Below are 24580 nucleotides of genomic sequence, written 5' to 3'. Positions count from 1 at the left end.
AGCTTTCTTAAGCTCCTGGCGTACCCCTGCCCAGACTTGGCTGAGAAGAATTACTGCACTAATTCTACGAAGAATTCTTTGTGTTTCAGGCTATACCCTATCCTTATCTCTAGCATGGAACACACCTAGCTAAGGAGCTATGAAACACTTTTGTATGGGGAAGTACGAGACCGTGTGCATGCACAACTCAAGGAGGGTGGCCTGGGATTACCGGATTTACACAAATACCATAAGGAAGCCCATGTGGGTTACTTCGTAAAATGGCTCCATAAAGAAAATGACAAACTTTGGAGCTTCTGGGGAAGGTAATCTGCAAACGTTTGTAGAAAGCCAGGTGTTATATACATGAACTATGTCACCTGTAACTCTACAGAGTATCACATACAGATATACAAATAGTACACATTTCAGTCATGATTAAGATTGTTTTTGCATTTCTCCACCCGGCTCAAAAGATACATACCATTTCCTAAATCATCATACAGCAGCGTTGCCGCCTCACCGCAGATCTGTCCATTGACCAGACACTTAGCCTTCACAGTAAAGGTGTAGTTGTGACCCATCTTGAGATTGGAAATTTTGAAGACATTTTCTGTTGTGTTTCCAAGAAACAGTGAAGTGTTGGATACACTGTCATACATGTATATTTCATAGCCCTGCAACAGGAGAGAACCAATCAGCGGCTCAAGATACACATTCTGAAAAAGGGCTCCTTTGGGTTGTTAAGACACCTGACACTTTACAAGCATACAACACTTTCATCCCAAGATATATCACATTTTTCCTTATTACTTAGAGCACTCTGCTTTTAAAAGGTGGAATGTGCCAACAGTAGAAAAGTCATTGTATTAATGTTAGTGTTTTTTTCATTGATCACCAGTGTATCAACACAGAGCTTTGCTTAGATAATGAAATCAACATAAAGCTGCAGTTTACGGTTAAGATAACTGCCCCTGCCATGGTTTTAGCAGATTACTCTACGCACAAATTAATTATAGAGCTATCTCTTTCAGTCATCCTCTCATTCATGTTTTTCTCGTCATTGGTAGGTGGGCTTTGGGTAGGTTTATGCATAGTCCTCGATATATTTTTCCCTTCAAGAAAGAATGGTTCTAAACCACCTGCCTTTCTCAAAGTCCAGTTAAACACCATTAGTCTCCAATTTCTTGAGAAATTATGATAGTTTTTTCAACCAAAGCACTCGATCATAGTCAAATCCTGCCCAATGCTAAACACCATTAGTAGACAATTATAAAAAATAAAGTTAATTGAAGCTAGAATATTACCTACCCGACTTTCATTAAAATTATTTTCTTTCAGTGCTAAGCTCTTCCAAAATAGGAGGATGTGGTTGTTTTCACTTATTACTTTCAAGGCATCAGGTGCAGACAACGGAACTACAAAGAAAATTACAATCTGAGATAGCAAAGATTGCATGTTGATTACAAACAATAATACTTGGAAAAAATATACATCTTTAGTAGTGTGATCTAATTTTACAACGCCTCCCGATCCACCCATTAAGCATATATTTTTGAGAAACATTTGAATTCAGGTTTCTCTCTTTGTCTGAAGATTATACACATCTGCTACACGTTCTAAAGACAAGAAGTGCAGAGTAACTTTTCGAAACGCATGTTCTGTTTTTCTGCAAATGTCCTTGAACGGAGGTAAAGGCTGCTATTTGCATATTACATTTCCATGTGCATGTGGATAGCACTATCTTCTGTTTTTAAGCTGCCAAGATGTTCTGGATGCAGGTAACAAGGCACTAATCTTTCCACTACATGCTATGCGATTTGTTAAATAATAATGATATTCCTGCATATACTTCTGCACCAATATTCATGACAGTTTAACCCAACTTGTTTACCTCACTGAGGCTTTTCTTCTTTACCTATTGACAAACAGTCTGTAAAGCTTAAGGACCACCTTTGAGCTAAATCTTAAAGCTATTTTATATTTTCTCTGCTTCTGCAAACTCATTTTCTAATTTTGACGGATTTCTGTCAACTTCTACTAGGTCACATTTCAGTTGTTGTTGGGTGCTGTTCGCCAGTATTCAGCACTGTAACGCTGAAGTGGAATAACCATTAACTGAGAGGACATTATCACCACAATTAAATAAATTCACAGAAAAAGATAAACTAATTGACATTAACAAACAAATTACTTACCTTCAGTAACACCTTATCTGGAAGAGACATTCTAGTTGCAGATTCCTTACCTTAGAATTTAGGTAGCACTGGCTGACTCAGCATCTGTGGTTGGCGCCGTGTTTACGGATATGACGTAGAGGGTCGTATACAGGTGCCAGCCCGGCGCGCTGAGGTCAGTTTCTCTCCTCGACTTTCTGCACCTGAAGCGCGGAGCCATAAAGAACACTGACCACTAGTGCGTCAAAACTAGGGCCTTGAAAGGGAAGTCCTTATCCCTAGACATCAGTCTGCAGAGTGGGGGAGGATGGGTGGGTCGGTAAGGAATTTGCAACTAGAATAGGTTTCTAACAGATAAGGCATTACTGAAGGTAAATAACTTGTTAATCTGACAGAGACTTTCAGTTGCAGATTCCTTATCTTAGAATAAATACCCAAGCAATACCATCCCCGGAGGTAGGTCTGCGAACCAAGATCATACTAGGAAGTCCTGCAGGACTGAATAGGCAAAATATCTGACCCTTTGGATCTGACTGTCCAGGCAGGAGTGTTTAGTGAACATAGGCAGAGAAACCTACATTGCTGCCTGACAGATGTCCAGGACGGGAACTCCAAGTGCTAGCGCAGTGGTTGCAGCTGTCGCTCTAATAGAGTGAGCATGCAAACCATTAGGTGGTTGCTTTTTAGCTAACGCGTACACAATTTAACGCAGAGAATGACCCATTTAGAGATGGGTCCCTTCTGCACTGCCTGACCTTTCTTCACACCCACATACCCAACAAAGAGTTGATCATCCACCCGGAACTCTTTGGTATGATCAAGGTAGAACGCCATTGCTCTTTTTGGGTCTAGGCAGTGGAGTCTCTCCTCTTTCTTTGAAGGATGAGGCCATGTGTAAAAAGTGGACAAGGTGGTGGACTGGCCTATATGAAAGGGAATGATCACTTTTGGCAAAAAGGAAGCCTTGGTTCAAAGCACCACCTTGTTAGGATGGCTGAAAGGTAGGGTGGCTTAGATGACACCTGCAGCTCACTCACCCTATGGGCAGATGAAATGGCCACAAAGGAAGCTGTTTTAACATCAAAAGCCTGAGAACACAGTTATGTAGCAGCTCCAAAAAACGCACACATTAAGAAGGTAAGAATCAAATTCAAATCCCATTGGGGCATTATGAATGGTGATGGAGGAAATATATGGGTAAGACCCTTAGGTTATGTACTAACTATAGGAGACTTAAACAAAGAGGGTAATCTCAGAAATGCAGAGATAGCAGACAGATAACCTTTGAGGGTGCCCAAAGCAAAGTCCTGCTGGGCCAAAGAAAGTATGAACAGGAGGACCTCAGAAAGAGGGGCAGAGAGGGGGTCCACAGGCTTGTCTGTGCACCATGCCACAAATCTGTTCCATCGACAGGCGTATACCATTTTGATGGAGGGACACCTGGCTGCCAAGATAACGTCACAGACCTCGGACGGAAGGTCAAAAGCTGTCAACTGCTGCTGCTCAATTTCCACACAAGATGGCGGAGACTGGACAGGTTCGGCTGGAGAGCCATCCCCTGCTGCTGCAACAGAAGATCCTCCTGAAGGGGCAGTCTCATTGGAGGATCGATGGCCATGCTCAATAGTGCAGGATACCAGACTCTTTGTGCCCAGGCCAGAGCCACAAGGATTACTTGGGGCTAGTTGTTCTTGATCTTCTTGAGAACTCTGGGCAGAAGTGGTATGGACGGAAAAGCTACAGGAGGCATGAGCTCCACTCGAGACAAAACGCGTAGCTGAACAAGTATCACCTTGCAAACTCCAATGTGAAAAACTGCTGACACTGTGCGTTTTCTGCAGAAGCAAACACATCTAAGCAAGGCGCTCTCCACTGCTGAAAGATTCCTTGCACCAACTCCAGATGGAGACAGCATTTGTGATCAACCAAGCAGCGATGGCTGAGTTTGTCCGCTCTGGCATTCATAGAGCTCACCAGGTGTTGAACCACCAGGGAAATGCCCTGATGTTCCAGCCATGTCCAGAGGCACAGAGCCTCCAGACGAAAGGCCCACGATCCTACCCTGCCCTGCCTGTTGCAGTACCACATGGCAGTGGTGTTGTCCATGAACACCTGCACCACTTTCCCTTTGAGAGAGGGAAGGATGGCTTTCAATGCCAGTCTCATCGCCATGAGTTCCAAAAGATTGATGTGGAGCCTGGACTCCACTGGAGACCAGATGCCTCTGAGCTCTACCGCTCCCCTGTGGCCGGCCCATCCCAGGAGTGCTGCATCGGTCACTGCTGTCAGATCTGGTTGGGGAAGGGAGAGGGATCTTCCTCTGACCCAATTGCAGTTCAAAAGCCACCACTGCAGATCTTGTGCAGTTCCTTCTGAGATCAGGAACATGTCGGAGAGATACCCCTGATGCTGCGCCCACTTGAATTTCAGTTCCCACTGCATAGCCCGCATATGCCATGTGTCACCAGCAGGATGCAGGAGGCCATGAGGACTAGCAGCCTCAGTCATTTTCACCGAAATCTAGGATATAGGCTGAAACATTGGTATTATAGCCTGGATATTCTGGACTTGCCCTTCGGGAGGACAACCCTGAAACTGGACCATGTCCTAACAGCTCCAATGGAAGGGAGCATCTGAGAGGGAGTCGTGTGACTTCGGCACGTTTATAGTGAGCCCCAGCAAATGCAGTAGGTCCGCCGTAGTCTGGAGGTGAGAGCCCGTCTTCAACAGCCAGTCGTCGAAGTAGGTGAAGACTGAAACCGCTGACCTGCACATATGAGCTGCGACCACTGGCATCACCTTGGTGAACACCAGAAGCGCGCTGGTAAGGCCAAAGTGGAGCACGGTGAACTGAAAATGCTTGTGGCCTACCATGAAACGCAAGTAATGTCTGTGGGCAGGCAGGACAGGAATATGGAAATAGGCATCCTGCAAGTCCAACCCTACCATCCAGTCTCTTGGGTCCAGGGCAGATAGAACCTGAGCCAGAGTGAGCATTTTGAACTTCTCCTTCCTGAGGACGAGATTGAGGAACCGAAGGACTAGGATAGGGTGGAGGCCCTTGTAATTTTTGGGCACCAGAAAGCAGCAGGAGTAACAACCATGACCTACTTCTGGCACAGGGACACTTTCTATGGCTCCTTTAGCCAAAAGAGCTGTAACCTCCTCCCAGAGAAGTACCTGGTGATCCTTCGCCAGCTAATCGTGGGATGGTGGCATGGAGGGAGGGTTAGTAAAGAGGAGGGAGTTGCCCCTTCGGGCTATTTGCAAAACCCATCTGTTTGACGTGACGGACTGACAGCACAGCAGGTGAATGTGAATCGGTGGGGAAGTGTCAGACTAGGAAGGTTTGGATGTGTGTGTTTGTGTGTGTTTTTTTGGGGGGGGGAGGGGGGAGATGGGTGGCCTGGCTTGACCGTTGGCTCCGTGATCCACATGGATGTCGGATCCTATGTTCCTGGCCATGCAGAGGCTGGGCAGCATGCGCAGCACAGTGGCTGAAGGGGAACAGATGTGGTTGGGCACCCCTTCTGTAACCACTAAAGGGGTGAAAAGCAGACAGAGGGATGAGGGGCAGCTGCGAGGCCTAAGGACCAGGCAATATCCCGGGACTCCATAAAGCGCTGGAGTGCCTCATGTCCATAAGTATGGATTCGATATTCCCTGAAAAGCCAGACGTCCTCAACCAGGTGTGGTGTCTCAAGGCGACCGTCAATGCAATCTACCTGCCTAGTGAGTTGGTTGTATACAGTCCACATTGTATTGTGAACTGTGCTGAGTCTCTCCCATCAGCAACAGCTTGAGAAAGAATGGCCCGGGCCTCCTCCGCGACCTGTGGCAGCACCTGAGTAACCATGTCTCATTAAGTATGGGTGTAATGGCCCAAAAGGCAAGTGGTGTTCACAGACCCCAATGCCAGGCTGGAGGAAGAAAACAGGATCTTCCCAAGCTGATCCAGCCTCTTGGATTCCCTATCCGAGGTTGCGGAAGGGAATGCGTCCGGGAACGTGGAGGCTTGGATAACCAAGCTTTTATGGAGGCTTGGATAACCAAGCTCCCAGGAGTCGGGTGTTGAGTTAGGAACATTGGGTCATTTGGAGAAGTTCTAAGGCAGGAGATTAGTCCTGGCTGCCACTGAAGGCAGTTTGAGGCGCACTCGAGCTGCCTTCGGTGGCAGTCAGGACTCATTTTCGCCATAAGACACTCCCTCCTCCATAGCCACAGTAGGGTGAGAAACCATGCCAGTGTCAAGGGCAGTATCCAGGCCACTTGCTTCACCCAGGTCCATCCCCCAGTCCATGGGATCTTCCAGCTGGTTTTTCCAAAGGGTCAAGCGACCCCCTCCCAAGCCTCACCTTACGTCAACCCAAGAGAATAAGGGTCAAGATTCGACCTAGGGAGCAAGGTCCTTGTAGAAGTCAGAATCGGCATCATGTGACGCTGGTCCAGCTCCGTGTGGGAGTCAGCAATGAGGATTGGGCCGATGCGGACTATGGGCATGGGCGGTGTCAGGAGCGTTGGCGTCGAACCGTCATCGGGGGGAGGTTGAGGTGGTACGAGTGAGACCGGTTCGGATCCAGGAATGGATCCATGGGTGTCCCCCAGAGCTGAGCCCAAAGCCACTGGTGTGGAACCCGAGGGGGCCTCTGCTGACTTTGCAGGGCCCAAAGGCGTTCCAGCCCAAATATGAGGCGCAGGGCCTCAAACTCACAGATTTGGACAGGAGTCCCTCTGGCTCCCGGAAACTCAAGGAGGCGCAATCTACCCCGAAACATGCTCCAAGGTTGGAGGCCTGGAATAACGATGCTCCTTCTCCCTTGTTGCGTCGGCCCATGGAGGGCGTTAAGTGGAAAAAAATGGTTCTTCTTCGACTTCTTTTTGTGCCACAACCTACCCCAACCGTCCTGAGGACTTGGAGTAGGACAATGAAGAATGGGGCTCTGCAACCGTTCTTGGGAACCAACTCTCAACCGAGATCAGGAGCAACGAGGAGCCGAGGTTCTGGACACAATGAGCTTTAGGGTCTGCTACCTCAAAGCTTTCTGATTCATAGCCCGGCACGCTGAGCAAGACTTTGGGTCATGGTCGTGCTCCAAACACCACAAGGTTCAGATCTGTCACAGACATCGCCCGACAGGATCCACAGGGCTTGAACCCAGTCTTGCATTACACCATCTTCAATGCACCAGGAGTGTACACACTCAAAAATATTCAACAAAAAGTGAAAAAAAAGACCAGTCAATAAGTGACTGAGGGGTAGTAGTTCTTCGTCTCTGTGCTGGCTGGCGTGGAAAGTAAAGAACTGATGTCAGCGCATTTTGGTGGTGTCTATATAGGTCCCGCAATGTCATATCCAGCGTGCATGATACAGACGATGGATCCGGAGTCGACAGTCACCACCTGACAGTGCACTGGGGTACAGCTTGAGAAAAATCTTTGGATCCAGACTGACGCCTGGGGGAAATTCTAATGTAAATGATCTGCAACTATAAGTCTCTATCAGATCAACCAGAATAATATGGAATCATTAAATGCAACGCCACTAATAACAAGCATTGGCATAGCCAATAGGTCTCGCCATTGGGACCTTATATGTGTTTAGCTTGAGCTATTGGTTTTGCCAAATTTTGTAAGGTATATTAAACAGTATTGTGCCTGGTATGCAACAATGCAGTAATGAAACACCTATTTTGGTGACTAAAGAAATATTGCTGTAAGCGCAATAAAAACATGCTGACATGATGAGGTGATATGCCAGTCTATTACAGACATTCTGGAGAGAAATTTTGTGTTTATGTTTCGTGCAACATCCATAAAAACGGTTCCTTTAGATCCTAACATACAAGAAATGGGAGGATGTCACGGAGATTATTTGCAGTAATATTAGTAAGTTACTGCTGCGTTACAATATTGAAAACACAAGTAACTATCCATGAGTATTAGATGTAAATACTTTTAGAATATGGATGAGTGCGCCTGTGTACTGTTCAAGGGCTTGGATATAGAGGACCAGGTGAAACTGTATCATAAATGTAAAGCTGTTCTGAACAAAGGCCCCCAAAATACATTTGGCTCAGGTCCCCGAACATTTTTAAGATGTCCCTGAACCTGGGACATGTTCCTAAGAAAAATATTGGGTTTCTGTACTTATATTTTTTTATATGCATTCGGTACTGAATGTATGCCACATTCCTCTGAAAATGCGCACACACATCGCACAACCAACAGAATTTAAATTATAATTGTTTTTAGTACCAAAATCCATGGTATTCCTTTAGTCTCTGAAGCGTTAAATGCGGAGTTTCAACCTGTAAATTGCAAGATACAGATACACCTTAACAGGAGGCACAAGCTGCAACCTAATAAGCTATCTAACTCAGACTTATCTAATCAGACTACTTCCTCAAGCTGTCTGATTAATGTCTAATAGAAAAGCAGTGATTGCTGTGTTTCGGTGCTTTAAGCGCAGAATATGAGCCAACGCTGGTCTGTGCAACTAAAACCAGCTTGAGCTCTCTCAAGGCCCTAATAATCTACCCGTTAGTAACGCTTGGGGAACTGAAAAGGTGGAGCTCGGCTAACATGATGAACATTTGTGAACAAGTGCTATGCGACCACATCCCTACATGTATGTATATTGCCAATGCTTATTGCTTATGGCAACAGGTTTGTTTTCAGCATTCCCGTATTTAATACCAAACCCCCCTACTCCACAACGAACATGAAGCATGGTGCTGAGCTGCAAGGAGAAAGGATCACAGCTCAGATTCAAGGGAAAACCGAAACCAGAGGAGAGGATGGAGGCTGGGCCATCACACGCTGGAACAGGAGAAGCGTGACGTAGTGTTATGGCCAACAAAAATGTTCTCTTAGTGAAAGCTCCCTGGGCGGGAATTTAGCACGCAAAAGAGGGACATTTAGCACAATGCACCAATAAAAGTGAAGCATTTAAGACAAGCATAACAAAGAACGAATGGCAAGAGTGGGCGTGGCTAAAGCCCCTAAGCTAAACGCAGCATGACATAAAAATGGCTTCATGATGTTAGTCAGTAGTTTGCACTCAGATAGCAAAAGGCAATTTTGTACACCTCCAGATAAAATTGAATTCCGAATCATATTTGCAGCAGGACTCGTTGAACTTGCAGTTTGTCAGCGCAAGCTGATCTTTGCTTCAAAACAGGGAGTTATCTGTTCAGGTATATGCCATTATCCACGACAAGCAAACGGACAGTCACTGGGAAAAAGTCTTTAAAGCAGAGATCATGGTGCAGTAGCTCAGTATGGGTGCACAGGTTGCAATGGGGGATTCAAAATGATTTGTGCTTAATTATCCAGGGTCCATTCTTTGACTTGGAAGGAAAAACATTTTTTATGGACCATCAATAACTTTTCTCTGCAAAAAAAGAAATGACAGGGATGATAATAGAAAAATACAGGAAAACTTGTAAATACAAGCTCTAGTGGGTTCATTCCCCTAAAATAAGAGACGTTAGTCTGTACTTTTATTTCCTTTGTGCAGAAAATCTCCACAAGAACAAAATAAGATATTTTCAATTCAAACATGTTTTCCCCTCACAAGAAGCCTCAATCTTTTGTTTTTTTTGTAAACTAAATCTACTTTTTATTCCATTTCATAAATGAAATACAATAAACATTCGCCAAAGACCAGTGACTCCAGCTGAGCAGCAGCACTGCTTCCCTGCACCTTGCAGGCACTCCAAGAGAACTGCAAGGACTCTGGACCACTGAAAACCCAACATTTGAAGGCACCACTGCACCTGTGCCACCTAGCCTTAGTTGAAATGGGCTAACAGTGCCAGCATGGTCCCCTGGCCCTCCAGAGACAAAGCCCACCTTGCACTTGCCCATTTTGGGCTCACCGAGGCCGTCTGCAGCTTCTGTTCGTAGGCACCCTCAACTGCGAGTGCTCCCAGTGAAGAAAACCTGATGCATCAAGACTCCTCTGCACCCGTAGCCCCTGGCCCATGGGGAAGAGGACCTAAGGTGTCCCCCAACCCCACCCAGAGCATCGATCATCTCAAGATTTGAACTCACTTGTTGGTTAACCTCCACTGGAATCCCAGTCCAAACCTGCAGCCTCTTTTCATCCAGACTCATCCCCATTGCCTAACACTGGGCCCCTGACGACATACTACACCTATGCACCCGACCTCTCCAGTGCTGCCTGTGGGACCTGTTGGTGTGGCCTTGACCCTTGCCCAATGCTTACCTTAAGTCCAGGAGATTGGTCCCGTAAGTCGCTGCACTACACCTGTATGCAGTACTTGTTTTTACTCCATAGGATAACATTGCCATGTCTGAAAAATTGACTTTTGAAACCTAAAAGTATTTCACTTGCAAAACTTACTTACATGATAGTAGAAGAAAGAAAGAAACTTTATTCAGTATAAAAAAAAATCATCCATTAAAGCAAATAATCACCAATACATTAGTTAATATAACAATAAGACCATATATAATAAAAGCACCCATCAAGAATATACACATATAAAACCTCATTCATAAAAAACAATAAGATAAAAGAATTAATTCTAAAAACTCTAAATTTTTACGCCAAGTAATAGCTCCCTTCAAGAATGATGCCAGGCCCTTCCACACCAATACATCTGAGGCCATTTGCAACCACATAAAATCAGGACGATATTGCACGAAACCCTTGGGCCTTAGGAGAGGTAATAAAAATCGAATTCTAAACGGTGAATAAAAAACACAGAACAATGTAAAATGGGACAAGGTCTGTTGGGACACCCCATCACAGGGGCAGGGTCTAATAGATTTTTCCCCATACTGACCTAACGGGAAACACAGATTACTTCTAATGATCCCCAATCGGAATCGAGTTTTAAGAGACCTTTCCCTCACATCCTTTATCTCTAAGAGATAGCGCTCAGGACCCACCCACATCTTTAGCATGATAAAATCCCTGATTGATTTTTTCCCTAAGGCCTCCCCCTCCCTCTTGGTCTCCTGGATTCTCAAAAAATTATCCTTAACCCATTTCTTATCACGACTAGTCAGGCCCTGAGGATAATCAAACAATTCAGGCCGCCCCAGATCATGGGCCATCTTCCTTATGTGCGTCAGGGGAGCCAACTGGATAGTGTCCTGCACAAACTCAAGCTCCAGTTCCAGATGAAGGCAAAAACCAGGGATATTTTGGCCAACTCCCAATAGCCTTCTACAGAACCGATTTTCTTCTACCGTAAGGGCTCGGGTATCCCTATACCCCCAAAGTGCTGCACCATACAGCAGGACAGGGAGGCATTTCCGCCTATAGATTTCAAGCAAAGGCTTGATAGGTTTACTACCTACCCTTACAGCAAAATCAAAAGTCGCACCAACTGTTGCATAAAAAAGCACACCCCTTCTGGCAATACAGGGTTTCCAAGATCCTTTCTCATCAAAAATAACCCCTAAATATGGGAACTCATGGACCCTGCTAATAATTTGATCCTCCATCCTTAGCTCCCCCACCCTACTCAAGGGTCTACCGCAAACCATAAAATGTGATTTCTTAAAATTGACCTCTAAACCCAAAGCTGACATAAAGGAGGCATAGGCTCTAACTATTTCCCGGAGACCATTCATAGTGCGGGCCATGAGGACCGAGTCATCCGCGTACGTCAGCACAGGGATATCAATACCATTCACCTTTGGGACATCCCTACAATATTCCATCAAAAAAATCAGACAATCCATTTGTATATAGAAGGAACAGAGTAGGAGCCAGAACACACCCCTGGCGCACACCCCTTGAAAGCTTAAAGGCCTCTGAGCATTCCCCATTAGGCCCCACCCTCACATTTGCAACCGTTCCAGAATGGAGATACCGGAGCAGCTCTACAATATTAGGATCCAACCCTAGCTGATTTAACCTCTCCCACAATATAGACCGGTTCACCTTATCAAAGGCACAGCTAAGGTCCTTAAAAAGCAAGATAGAGGGTACCTTTCCTGGCCTGCGTGTATTTACCGATCATCATCAATAGGTTAAGACATTGTTCTCGCGCACCGAGGCCTTCCCTAAAACCATACTGGTCCCGGCTTAAAATATCATTTCCTATCATCCAGGCCTCGAGACGCCTTAAAATAATCCGTCCCAGAATCTTCGCAGAAGAGTCCAGGAGAGAAATAGGGCGATAAGACTTAGGATCATTTTGATTGCCCTTTTAAACACTGGGACAATGCAGGCCAGTCTCCAAGAGGCAGGAATGCCCACAGTAACCGCTGCATTGAGAACATTTAAGAGAATAGGTGCCCATAACTGGGGGTTAGATTTATACAAATCCATAGGGATCGTATCTGTGCCCGGAGCTTTATTACTAGCGCTACTCTGTATCGCATCCATAACCTCCTGGAGCGAAAACCTAATTGCTAGGTTAGAAGCCATATCATACTCGTTATCCCGGTTATTTCTTAGGGGAGTACCCTCAAAAATTCTACAAAAGTGAATTACCCAGGCCTCCGGGGCGATGTTACAGCCAAGGCCCTCAGATGTTTCTGTTCCAAAGGAGCCTCTATTTACCACCTTCCAAAACAAGCCAGGATCCTTCAGAGCTATGGCACGCTCTAACTCTTCCCAGGCTTTATCTTTATGTTTTAGCTTGCTATCCCTCAGGGCCTTTTTATACTTAATTCTGGCTTCTTTTACTAGGACCCAATCTCTTGGATGTTTCTTAGTGGCAATCTTCAGGTTTGCTCTTGCATCATAGCAGGCCTTGTCAAACCAACCACAGTTGAGTTTACTGGGGTGGCTGCCTACTGAAAAAAAGACAGTCTCTCACTGCTGCATTTACTACTGTTATTGCATCCATAACAGTTTTAGGATTAGAAGCCTCTGTCAAGAGTGTTTCCATAAATAAATGTACATTTTCCCCCACCACCCTTCCTACAACTTTTTGGAAATCTACTTGTTTCCACCCAAGCCGCCTACTCTGGTCCCTTATCTCCACTGCTACAGGCCTACCTCGTCCTAATTTACGTAGGGCCCCAGGGAGTTTAAAGGACACTATAAGGGGATTATGATCGCTGAAACACTCCCCTAGTACCTCACCCCCAATCACAAGATCTTTCATAGGTGGAGACACAAAAATATAATCAATAGTGGTTCCAGACCCTCTTTCCACATAGGTTGGGAGTTGGTGAGTGCCTACTGCTTCTGTATCACAAAAATTCAGAAGGCCCATCTTCCTAAGTTCCTTAATTAGAACCCTGCCTCTGGAGTCCTGCAGACCATCCACTAAATAATCCTCGCAGTCACACATAAAGGGATTAACCACAGTACTAAGCCTTCCCAATTTAGCATTAAAATCTCCAGAGACAATAGCACAGACTTCCAGCCCCACCTCCTCCAATCTATATTTCAGAACCTGAAGAACGGAGAACAGGGCCCCAATTTGGCACCCCACATCCCACACAGCATTATAAAAGATTACCAGCAAAATGTTAAAGTTATTGGAGAAAATTACCCATACCAGCAATATACCTTGGTGGTTGCAGTTAATTTGGAAAGCACTCACTATCTTAGAGAGGCGAATTAGGGTAACCAGACCAACTTTCGAGCAGCCACCAAGAGACTGCACAGCTGGAATTGCAAATCTGTCATACCCATCCCACACAGACAACCCCTCCGACCAGGTTTCCTGAAGCATGAAAACATCATAGTTAACCACACACCTAACCCACGCCTGATCAGATAACTTAGCATCATACCCCGCAATATTCCATGAAATAAGATTACACTGTGGAGGCACCCCTTCCCGCGTAGTCAGGGTCTCAGCGCATTGTCAGTCCACCCCTTCCAAACATAAATTACTGTTGGTGATAGTTCTTCTGCTAGTTGCCTGCAGGCTATTCTGACCTGGGGGGGGGGATTCCTTCCAAAGCCAAAAGAAACCCCAGCACTCAATCGCTTGTGGTCATAAAAATAACCCAGAGGGACCATACCTATTGTACCTGCTCTAAGAGCAGCAGGAAAATAAGTAGAAAGGAGCCTTTGAGTCAGGGCAGGGTATCTAACATTTATAATAATACAATCTTCATTCCCCACCTTATTTTTGGGCCCGACCCAGCCAATTCTTCTGGCAAACAGAATATCCTTAAAATCCTTATATGAAAAATCACAGTTCTTACTCAACCAATATCCAACCTTATTTGTGAGTTGGGCCGTAGACTCAGTTACCCCAGGAGCAAGAGCAGGTACATTTGTCAACACCACCACGTAGGGGGCACAATCTGGGGGGAGATCCAAACAAGCCGATGAAGGCCTGACTGTCGGCGGATTTAGATTATCGTTCCCAACCAACTGTTGGCCGACCACCCCAATTACCACGGATTCAGGATCAGGCTGCCTACTACAGCTAAGCCTATTGACAGTCCTATCCGCCCTTAATAGAGAAGTCGGTGCAGCCGGAGCGATCTCAACGCGAGCACCCTGACCCCCAGAATTTACAGGATTAACCAATAGCTGAGATGTTTTTCCCAGAAGCCCCAACAGCCCCACAGCTTCCTCCGGCAGGAACAACTCCTCACTAGAATGGGATTGCCTGGTCAGGGCCACACAACCACCTACACAGTGCCTCCCTTGACTTCCTTGCACACATATCAGAGAAACTGCTTTTTCTATGGTCGATAATTTTGCCATAACAGGGGACAAACTCTCCTGGATCATTTCCTGAAATGTTGTCAATAAAATAGTTACATCACAACCCAGATGCTGGCAAGGTGCAGGGTCACTGCTCGTACCCTTGGGGAGCTCCAAGAGAGGTGTTTTCGACTTGGGCATCATTTTCTTTAAGACCTTTTTTTCCCTTGGGGGAGGGCTACATTTATCCATGGGGCAGGCCGGGGGAGAAGATAATAAAAGTCTTTTACTTCTTCTGGAGGGGCCTTGGCCACCAGAACCCTCTATTGTCTCTGTTGGCTTAGCCTGAACAGGTTCAGCAGCAGCCATAACAGCACCTTGGTCCCCCCCGGATAAGCCACCTCCACATCCACGCCCTCCCGAGGACCACTATCTGTTGGGGCCCGACGCCAGTCCTCCAGTTCCATGGATAACCTCCTCTCTGCCAAATCGATTTCCTTTGTTACAACCCCAACAGCTCTTGCGAGGAAGGAATCCAATGTGGTGGTGCCACTTCCCTGTCCACCACCACCCCCCAATGTACCAGTTAACGGACCCCTTTTCCTGCCCATTTTTACAGTAAAAAAAGTTTCAAACAGCAAAACGACAAATGAAGCAAACTAATAAGTAAAAGTTAAAAAGTATTCAAAACCCACTATAAAACTCCAAAATATACTCCAAGTATTAGCAAATAAATATAGTCACCCTCCATTGGAGATGAAAGAGGGGTGGCCCGGCCCAGCCCAGCCTCTAATGGGCGATGACGGGCACAGGACGGGCCTGCCCTTGGCCCGGGCTTTGCCCGGGCGCGTCCCGCGGTAGCGGGCGCGCGAATGTTTTTTAAAGGGGCAGCTCCCCACCCCTCTTCCTCGATCCAAACTGTACGGGGGCTTGGCTCCTGCCCCCAGCTGCTTCACCAGATTAGCGCGTCCCGCAGCAGCCAAATGTTTTTTAAAGGGGCCGCTCCCCGCTCCTCTTCCTCGATCCAAACTGTACGGGGGCTTGGCTCCTGCCCCCAGCTGCTTCACCAGATTAGCGCGTCCCGCGGCAGCAGGCGCGCAAATGTTTTTTAAAGGGGCCGCTCCCTGCCCCTCTTCCTCGATCCAAACTGTACGGGGGCTTGGCTCCTGCCCCCAGCTGCTTCACCAGAATAGCGCGTTACCTGATAGTATTGATTCTGGTGCTTAACATATATAAAAATACATGTTATTTTTGTACTTTTGTGTGGATCTCCTTATTGAGCCGTCTGTCATTTATTGGCTGTGAGTATTTGCAGATGTCTGACACTCCTCTCTGATGAACATAAGACTATTTGACCACACTACCCCCTAAGAGAGCACCCTGGGATTGCTAGAGCAAGCCCCTATTCACTAGTAAGGGAACCCCTGGACTTGTTGCATGATATATCTCATTTTTATATATCCTATAAAGAGCCAGCTTCCTACACAAGGCACTTATGCCATGACTTGCCATCAAAAGGTAAGGGGTACCTGCCCTGGTGGTATTTCTGAGGATTGCGCAACAAAAAGATAGTTGGGTTTTCTCACTGTATTTGAACATGCCCCAACAGCCAATCAGGAAGGGTGTACCTGAATAACTGAACTCTCCATCCATAAGATTAACAAACCCTCTGCTGAAACTGTGCTTAGTTTGGGAAAAGCAAACCCGGTCCAATTGTTCCTTCTCTTACCCTCACACAAACTTTCTGTTTTTTTCATTGGTTGTGTGGATTTAGCATTATCAGGAGTGACATGTCAAAAATATGTAACAGACTAGCTAAAATCTAGACTGGAATGTGACCTATAGCACCTGCAAGTGTTTGAGAGTGCTTCAAGCATTTCACCCGCTATTTTTTGTGTTTGTGTTGTCTTTGCATCATGAATATGCCACCAAGTCATGCAGTTATTCATTTTGAATTCAATTGGTTCCTTCAAAGTAATAGTTGGAGTGCGGCCTATTTCTCTGTCCTTTTTATCCTTTGATGTCTGTGCATTGCCCTACTCTTTATCTCTGCTCAATTTTAGCTTCATATATTTAGTCCTTCCGGTAAAACCAAAAGGAATCAAAGCGTTGTATTTTCCAGGGTGAAAAAAAAGACGTCCTGATCAAATATGAAATTTGACTGTCCAATTTTACCCTTACCTGTGGTGATCTTTATAGTGGATTCCTTGCTCATGTTCTTTAGTTGGACTGTTACACTATATTTTCCGCCAGGTTCAAGCTTTCCAATGGTGTATTCCACAGTACCATTCTGCGTGCTCACCTTGAAATTTTTATCAGTCTTTCTTATCAAATCTTTAACTGTAAGAATGTAGATCTGAAATCATTTAAAACCGTACTGAGTTAATAGGCATTCTTTTCATTCAAACAATTTAGCAATCATTGCACAGCATGAAAAACGCCTGGAACTGTTGTAAAACATCAACAAGACTGCAAATTAACTTACAAACAAATTAGACCTAAAATTGGAAGGCTAGTAGAGTCAAAACATTAATTGCTTGTGGAATGGTCTTCTGTATACTGAAAACAAGCCTCATTGAAGTCCAGAAAAATGAAATAACATCAAATGGTTACGAAATCAATGTGTTCAGGAGCTGGAGTGCAAATACGACGTTCTAGAAATTAAGCTCTTTCGAGTTTGCTCCTGGGGTTGCCTCAAAAAATGATAGATTCAAGATCCAATCAGACAGTATCAGCTTCTAAAAAATCTTGAAAGCATTACGACTTGTCAGAAATAGTTACTTGGCTGGTCCAAAGAACTGGAAATAGAAGTAATAGCCCCAATTATCAACATGAAAACGTGCTGCAAATTCAAACTTCTAAATAAAGGACATGTTGCCTTCAAGACAAGCCATTGTGTCTGGTACGATGTATTGCAGAAATGCAGATTTCAAGGCTGGATAACGAAGCACACAGGCCATAGGAAAAAGGCATAGCACAGCTCTATTTTGAACTTGCTGTCCTGATTTTGGCACTGGGCACAACGGTATAGGTTAACCACAGCGGAACAGGACTAGATAGACAGCAGAGCTTCGTGGACAGTGGGAACAGTAGCACTGAATGGAAAAACTTAATTCAAGAAGACAAACGTGCCCTAAAAGGGCAATGCATTATTATATAATTGTGAAACAGAAAGGATAACAGCAGGAAGCCTGACCTGCGCACCTTCATAAAGAGCAGGGCAACACGTCTGACATTCAGTTGTATTTACCCGATAGGGATAATGGAGAAAACCCTGGGCTTGATATGACCACAAATTCAGAATTCAGCTGATCTGTACCCTGTCTCCAGCATGACAAGGCAGTCCGAAGCTTTACAAATTTAACAGGAAGCCAGGAAGGCAGATAGTGAGAGGATAGGGAAGCGAAAAAAACTAAGCACAACACAGACTAAACTAAAGTTTCAGCGTACTATTAGCAAAAAATGAACTCTACCTGCAACAAACATTTCACACTACTGAAAACTACTGTACTGTATACATGAAAGAATAAGATTAATGTCAACTATGCTTTTGAAGTCCAGATGGATCAGGGTATCTTGCTCTCTTTCAAGAAACAGAGAAGGACGTCCCTCCACAAACAATAGCTGTTTCTAAAAGTAACATGTTTTTGGCATTTGAGAGAGATGGCATAACGTGGCCCTTAATGACAGCGCGGAATGTTTCAGCAACTCCGCTGGGGTACACCTTAACATGGAGCCCTTGCTCACCTGAAATCTGCAGGAACATTTCCTCCTGCAAGTAGGAACAAGAGTCATAACCGAAAATGCCTGATTCAAACCCTCTTGTTGAGAAACAGCAAGGATATGATAGCTCCGAGACTTTTGAGCTTTATCTGGACGAGGCAGTATCTTGACAGTGTCCCTGGTTTCTCTCGAGCAATAGTTCGACCTATACCGATCTTATGTTGCACTCGTTACTTGATTCTATAGTGATCAGAGGTGGTTTTTGGGAGCACCTGAAGCACTGGCCCATCGAAAAAAAATATATCACTTAATGTGCCTCAAGACATTCATCTTACCTCAGGCCAGAATTGCAAATGCGCTTTGCTCAAAAGATGATGACAACACTTTTTCCATGATCTTGTACAATGGTAATAATGGTGTGCAAAATGCGAAAACTTGTATTTACGCAAAACATGCGGATTTACGCAAAATGCAGATCAGTCATTTAGTGCTTTATTTTACAGATAAATGCATTCTTGCGTCAATATTTGAAACAAGGACGCATTTTGAGGTAAAATGCAGAAGCAACATACCCTTGCATTCTGGTCGTTCGCATTATTTCTGCATGCTTGCCGTAAACTTTTGCTGCAAAATGCGCATAATTTCACAATGTGGCATAATTTCCCCATTATCCCACTACTACTATTTAATCTATATATAGAACCCCTGGCCTGTAAGATTAGAAAGGAGAATTAAATTGTTCCCGTTTAGATGCGGGAGTTGGAGTAGGAAGGTCGCTTTACACGCAGATGACCTGATGATGTACACAACAAACTTGAAGCAAACCCTAACAGCCTTGGAAGAATTGACAACAAATTTTGGGGAATTTGCAGTCAATAAGGAAAAAACTGAAGTAATGGCATTTAATTTGGAAAAAGAGGGTATACCCATTAAGAAGGAGTTGAAATATTTGGGAATTACGATAGTTAAAGATATGGAAAAGATAGCAGAAAGTAATTTTATGAGAATTATTAAGGATTCTTTTAAGTTAATTAAGTCCTGGATCAATCTTCCTCTTACTATTTTGGGGAGAGTAAATCTCGTTAAGATGATGATATTGCCAAAGTTATTATTTATTCTTAATGCGGTCCCTTTAAAGTATAATAAGGAATGGCTGGGTAAGCTACAAGGTGAAATTAGTAGTTTTGTATGGACTTGTAAGGGAGTACGCATATCGTGGAAGAAATTGAGAAGGAGGAAGGAGGAAGGAGAAAGGGGGATTATCGCTACCTGAACTTCAATATTATGCCTATTAGGCTTTTTTATTAAAAATATGAAAGGGGCATTGTACGAATCAGGGACCTCAGAATTAGGGCAGATTTTCTAAGTCATGATGGAATTTAACTATGAAACACAGGTGGGCTTTTTATATAAGTTTGGAGATCCTAAGTACTTTAAGAGGGTGAGATTCAAAATAATGCAGGACTAGGTAAAATTGTGGTATGAGGTAAGGAGGTTCATTAAGTTACCATACTATAGTAAATATGCACCTCATTGCGATTCACTGGGCTCTCCAGAATGGACCAAAGATACCTTGGCTTTACCTTTGAAAGAGGCAGGGCTTGTGCAATGGGGACAATTGTGTAATGAAGAGGGTTTAATATCGTATGAAGATCTCAACATGGAGGTAGATGGGAACCTTTCAAACTTTAACCAACTCCTTATTTGCAAGTATTTAAAGAGTGTAAAAGAAGAGGTGGAAAAACTACTTCAACAAAATACCTAGCAGACCAAGAAAGAAGTGACAAGATGGTATTGGACGCTGTTGGAATCTGTTGACGGAGAATTCAGAATGGCAGAAGAAATTTGGAAACACTATCTGCCAGGATCACAGATAAGAGAATTATGGCAAGTTTCTGTTACTTTGTTGTACTCTACAGTTAAACCAGTTTGTTTAAGAAGAAATCATCTGTTTTCAATTCACAGGGCTTTTTGGACGTCAGAGAAAGTCTCTAAACTGAAGCGAGATACTTCGATTAGTTGTAAAAAATGTGGCCTAGAATTGGCGGATGATTTGCACCTGATCTGGAAGTGTCCGCAGCTAAGCCTGTTCTGGAAGGAGGTTGGTGATGTACTTAATAAAATGTTACCATCAATTGGCCAGGAAAGCACTATATGGGTCATCTTTGGTTGTCAGCTGGATTCTAGGAATGTGAATATAAATAGAGCTAAACTACTGTCTTATATATGCAAGAAATGGTAAGCGCATCCCCCCGATGTCAGAGTGGAAAGACTTGTTTAGATATAACTATGTATTAGATACAAGGGAAACGGATGAAGGGAGGAAGGATTATAAGTTCTGGGAACCATTAAGAAGATGGTTAGAGAAGTAATATCTGGTTGGTTCCATGATTACATTCTGGGCTGGTTTTGGGAAACACTCTGAAGGTGTCCACCAAAGCACCACTTATCGGAGAAGTAAACCATTCCGGACAGGAGCCTCTAAGAAGAGGTCAAATATATGTGAAAGGACCTTTGGACGAGGCCTCCATGATCGGATGTTGCCGGATAAGTGAATGAGGACAAAAAGAAAAAGAAAAAAAGAGAACAAAAAAAAGTGGCATAATTTCAGAAATGCCACGCAACAAGCTTAACGAGAAATTTCTAAAATTATGCAAACTATGCAGATGTAATTTAAATTTTGTCCAGACCTAGTTCCAAAGCATTCCTACCCTAAGAGGGCTTGGAATCTGAGCTTTTTCACTAGAACAGACTGTGGGATTCCTTTCTGAATTTTACAGACATATACTTGGACTCAAAATACCCTTGCATCATGGCTGTTCCTTTGAGTTGTGGGTGATATCTGTTAGTAAATGTCAAATTTTAGGACATCTTAGTTTAGGTGCAGATTAAAAATCAAAGCTCTCACTTGACGAGGGTAGTACTCACTAATAATTCTCAGGACACAATGAACACAGGCTCTGACGAGTACCTGCTGACAGTATAAATTGTCATATTTTCTATATATTTTAAGCATGATATGTGGTCAGTATGTTTCGAAGGAAGATTCCTAGCAATGCAGGAGAAACAGAGCATATGCAGACTTACAGCTGCATACTCCATTGCGCTTGACAGTTCCCTACCTCCACCAAACTGCAGTACAACAGCAAGTGGCAGGTGGGGGAACCAAAGCTGGAGAAAAGCAGAGCAAGAACTGGATGGAGGACCAGCAACCGTACAATATATAACTGTCCTGCAGTGAAAAATCCTACAGCCGAATCAAAGGTTTAAAAAGGCAATAGGGCTGGATTGCATCAATCCGATATCACAAATTAGTTGACGTCATAACTATGATGAAATAAACTAACAGCTGGCCCTGAAAGTGCTCACTGGCTCTCAAATTAACAAATAATTAAATTCAAAGTGCTTACTTATTGTGTACTGTATACAAATCCTTAGTAAATTGACTTACCACTAGACACCAGAGTGCAACTTCAGATCTAAAAGCTATTGTCCAATCAGAATTAAAAAATACAGGTTAAAGAATGTGAAGGAAGCAGTGAGCGTTCAAGCAGTTGTTTTTGGACTATCTTGCCATTCTCCTATGAGCCTGTCCAAATTACAATCCTTCAAAGATGCACAGAATGAAAAGCTCTTCAAAGAAGCATGTGGCCAAAAAGCATAATATCCAGATTCCCCTTTTAAGTGGCCTTGGTGGGACATTGGTGTATTACATACCAAATAACTACTGTGAGGAGGCATATTTTCTGAATCATGAATTGAAGGTATTCAAAAGGGAACCTAGCGAGCAGTAAAATCCTTAGGTAGAATACAAAGTCTAAGGAAGAAAATTTAAAAACAAAACAAAAAAAACCTCTGTTAAGGGCATGTATGAAGCATCTGCCAAAAACATGGGAGCCAGAGCCAAGTAAATGTAAATATTATACCTGAATAAAAAAAAAAGGCTGCATATAGTCTATGAGTTTTATGATTCCTATAACGCCCCAGATGTTAGACCTGGCATCTTTGGTTGGTCTTTTCCCCAGTCGTTTTGTCTTTACCTCTTGTTTTGTTGCTGTAACATTTTGCTGGCCTTAGGACTTTGAACACCTCACCACTGCTAACCAGTGCTAATTAGTATGTGCTTCTACCTTAAATATATTAACATTGGTGTATCCACAATTGGCATATTTAAAATTTACATGTAAGTGCCTTGTAAAGTGGTATACCATATACCCAGGGCCTGTAAAATAAATGCTACTAGTGGGCATGCAGCACTGATTGTGCCACCCACTTAAGTAGCCCTGTAAACACATCTAAGATCTGCCACTGCAGAGCCTGTGTGTGCGGTTTCACTGCCACCTCATTTTGGCACTCAACCTCTTGCTAAAACTTAAACTTCCCATTTCTTGCATATGTCACCCCCGAAGTAGGCCCTAGGCATCCCATATTGCAGGTTGCCATGTAAGTAAATGGCAGGACATGTACTTTTTAGTTTCACATGCCCTGGTAATGAAACATCCCCAAAGTCGTTTTCCATTACTCTGAGGCCTGCACCTCACATAGGCCAGCATTGTGAATTCCTTATAATACTTTAAATCTGTAATTCCTGATCAGAGAGGAGCATCATGTTCAGTATCATTGGAATGGGGAATGATAAATCTACTTTAATGGTAAAGGCAGATTGATCATCACTATTTTAGAAATGACACTTTTAGAAAGTGAGCATTTCTCTGTCCTCATAGCCCTGTGTGCCCAAAGCCAACCTCCAATACATGTCTGGCATGGGCTAGGTGGCCGCTACACTGGTGCATTCCCCTTCAGAAATCCACAACAGAGGATATTCAACTGCATTTGCATTCATCTGCATACTGGTGGGTCTTCTGGAGAGGAGGTTGGAAAGGGCTCACCCTTGGAGCTGGGATGAAAGGGTTACCTGTGCACTTCAGAGAAAGTCATCCCACACATCAAAAAACATTTTTGCAATAAGTACGGGGTCTCTGACCCCCTAAATTCAGTACACTTCTGGACTCAAGGAAACTCTGCTGGAGTAAAGACTGCTGTGTGTCCCACTCTGCCAGGACTGACTGTGTCCAGGAACTGCTACTGTGCCTGGTTGTGCTGCCCTGCTGCCTGCTGATCTGTGCCCTGCAAACCAAGACCCAGCAACCACCCCAGCGTGACTCCAAGGGCTTGCTGACTTGCCTAATGTTCTACTGAGGGTCTCTAGAACATCAGAGATCCAGTCACCAAGAAAGTCACCATCTAGGTGTCACACCGCTGAGAGGTTGAGCGGGGCACTTCCGCTCTGACCTCTGTTGCTGAGTGACTAATCCGGGAGCCGAGCATGCCGTACTGTCGTGGTACCCACCTCGCTGGGGATGAAGGCAGCCTGAGAGCTCGCTCTCACCTGTTTTCACTCTACCAACATGCTAAGCACGCATCAGGCCAGCAGCGTGAACCTCAGGGGTGATATCGTTGGCGATCAGGACTACAGCCCCCAGCCCCACCCTCAGCACAGGGAGACTTGCAGCAGTATGATTCAACCTCGAGACCTGGTTCCCTTGATGGAAGCCCACTTTTTCTGCGATAGAAACACTACTGGAATGCATTGCTCTATTCCCAAAAGGCGTGGGGCTCACACAGGTGCTCTCTCACTCGGTAACGCTACTAGCTGGACATCACAGAGATAAGCACTTCTGTTATCTCGAGGATCGTACAGAGACTAACTCAGAATTATTAGTTAGATTCCTGATATTCTAGTCTAATATTGCTTTCGGACATGGGTCTTTTTAAATCAAATAACTCCTGATATACTGATTGGAGTTTTTGTCATTTTGGCCTTAATTTACACATATAAATAAACGTTTCATAAATCTGTTTGGAGTCTTTTTGTGGTGTATTTATTGTGGTTACTGTGTGTGTGTTTCACAAATACTTAACACATTGCCTTCTAAGTTAAGCCTCCCTGTTCTGTGCCAAGTTACACAGCTTATTTTAGGTTGCGTATCTGACATTACTCTGACTAGGATTGTGGTCGCTACTTGGATAGGGTGCATACCTCTGCCAACTAGAGACCCAATTTCTAACGCCGGGCTATGACACACCAACACTACTA

At 44.3% G+C, this 24580-nt stretch overlaps 1 protein-coding gene across 1 annotated transcript in view; it reads right to left on the bottom strand.

Annotated features, from left to right (window-relative positions):
- Positions 1 to 24580, bottom strand: part of SORL1 (sortilin related receptor 1) — a 669532-nt gene that overhangs the window by 33652 nt on the left and 611300 nt on the right. The window contains exons 44-46 of the mRNA XM_069225024.1: positions 16942 to 17116; positions 1291 to 1397; positions 464 to 656 (exon numbers count right to left, since the gene is read on the bottom strand). Coding sequence (XP_069081125.1) covers positions 464 to 656; positions 1291 to 1397; positions 16942 to 17116 — 475 coding nt within the window. The remainder of the gene's footprint in view (positions 1 to 463; positions 657 to 1290; positions 1398 to 16941; positions 17117 to 24580) is intronic.

The sequence above is a fragment of the Pleurodeles waltl genome, chromosome 3_1 (genome assembly GCF_031143425.1).
Source record: "Pleurodeles waltl isolate 20211129_DDA chromosome 3_1, aPleWal1.hap1.20221129, whole genome shotgun sequence".
Taxonomy (NCBI): Eukaryota; Metazoa; Chordata; class Amphibia; order Caudata; family Salamandridae; genus Pleurodeles; species Pleurodeles waltl.
Note: the sequence above shows the minus strand (reverse complement) of the source record. Positions and strands in the feature narration are given on the sequence as shown.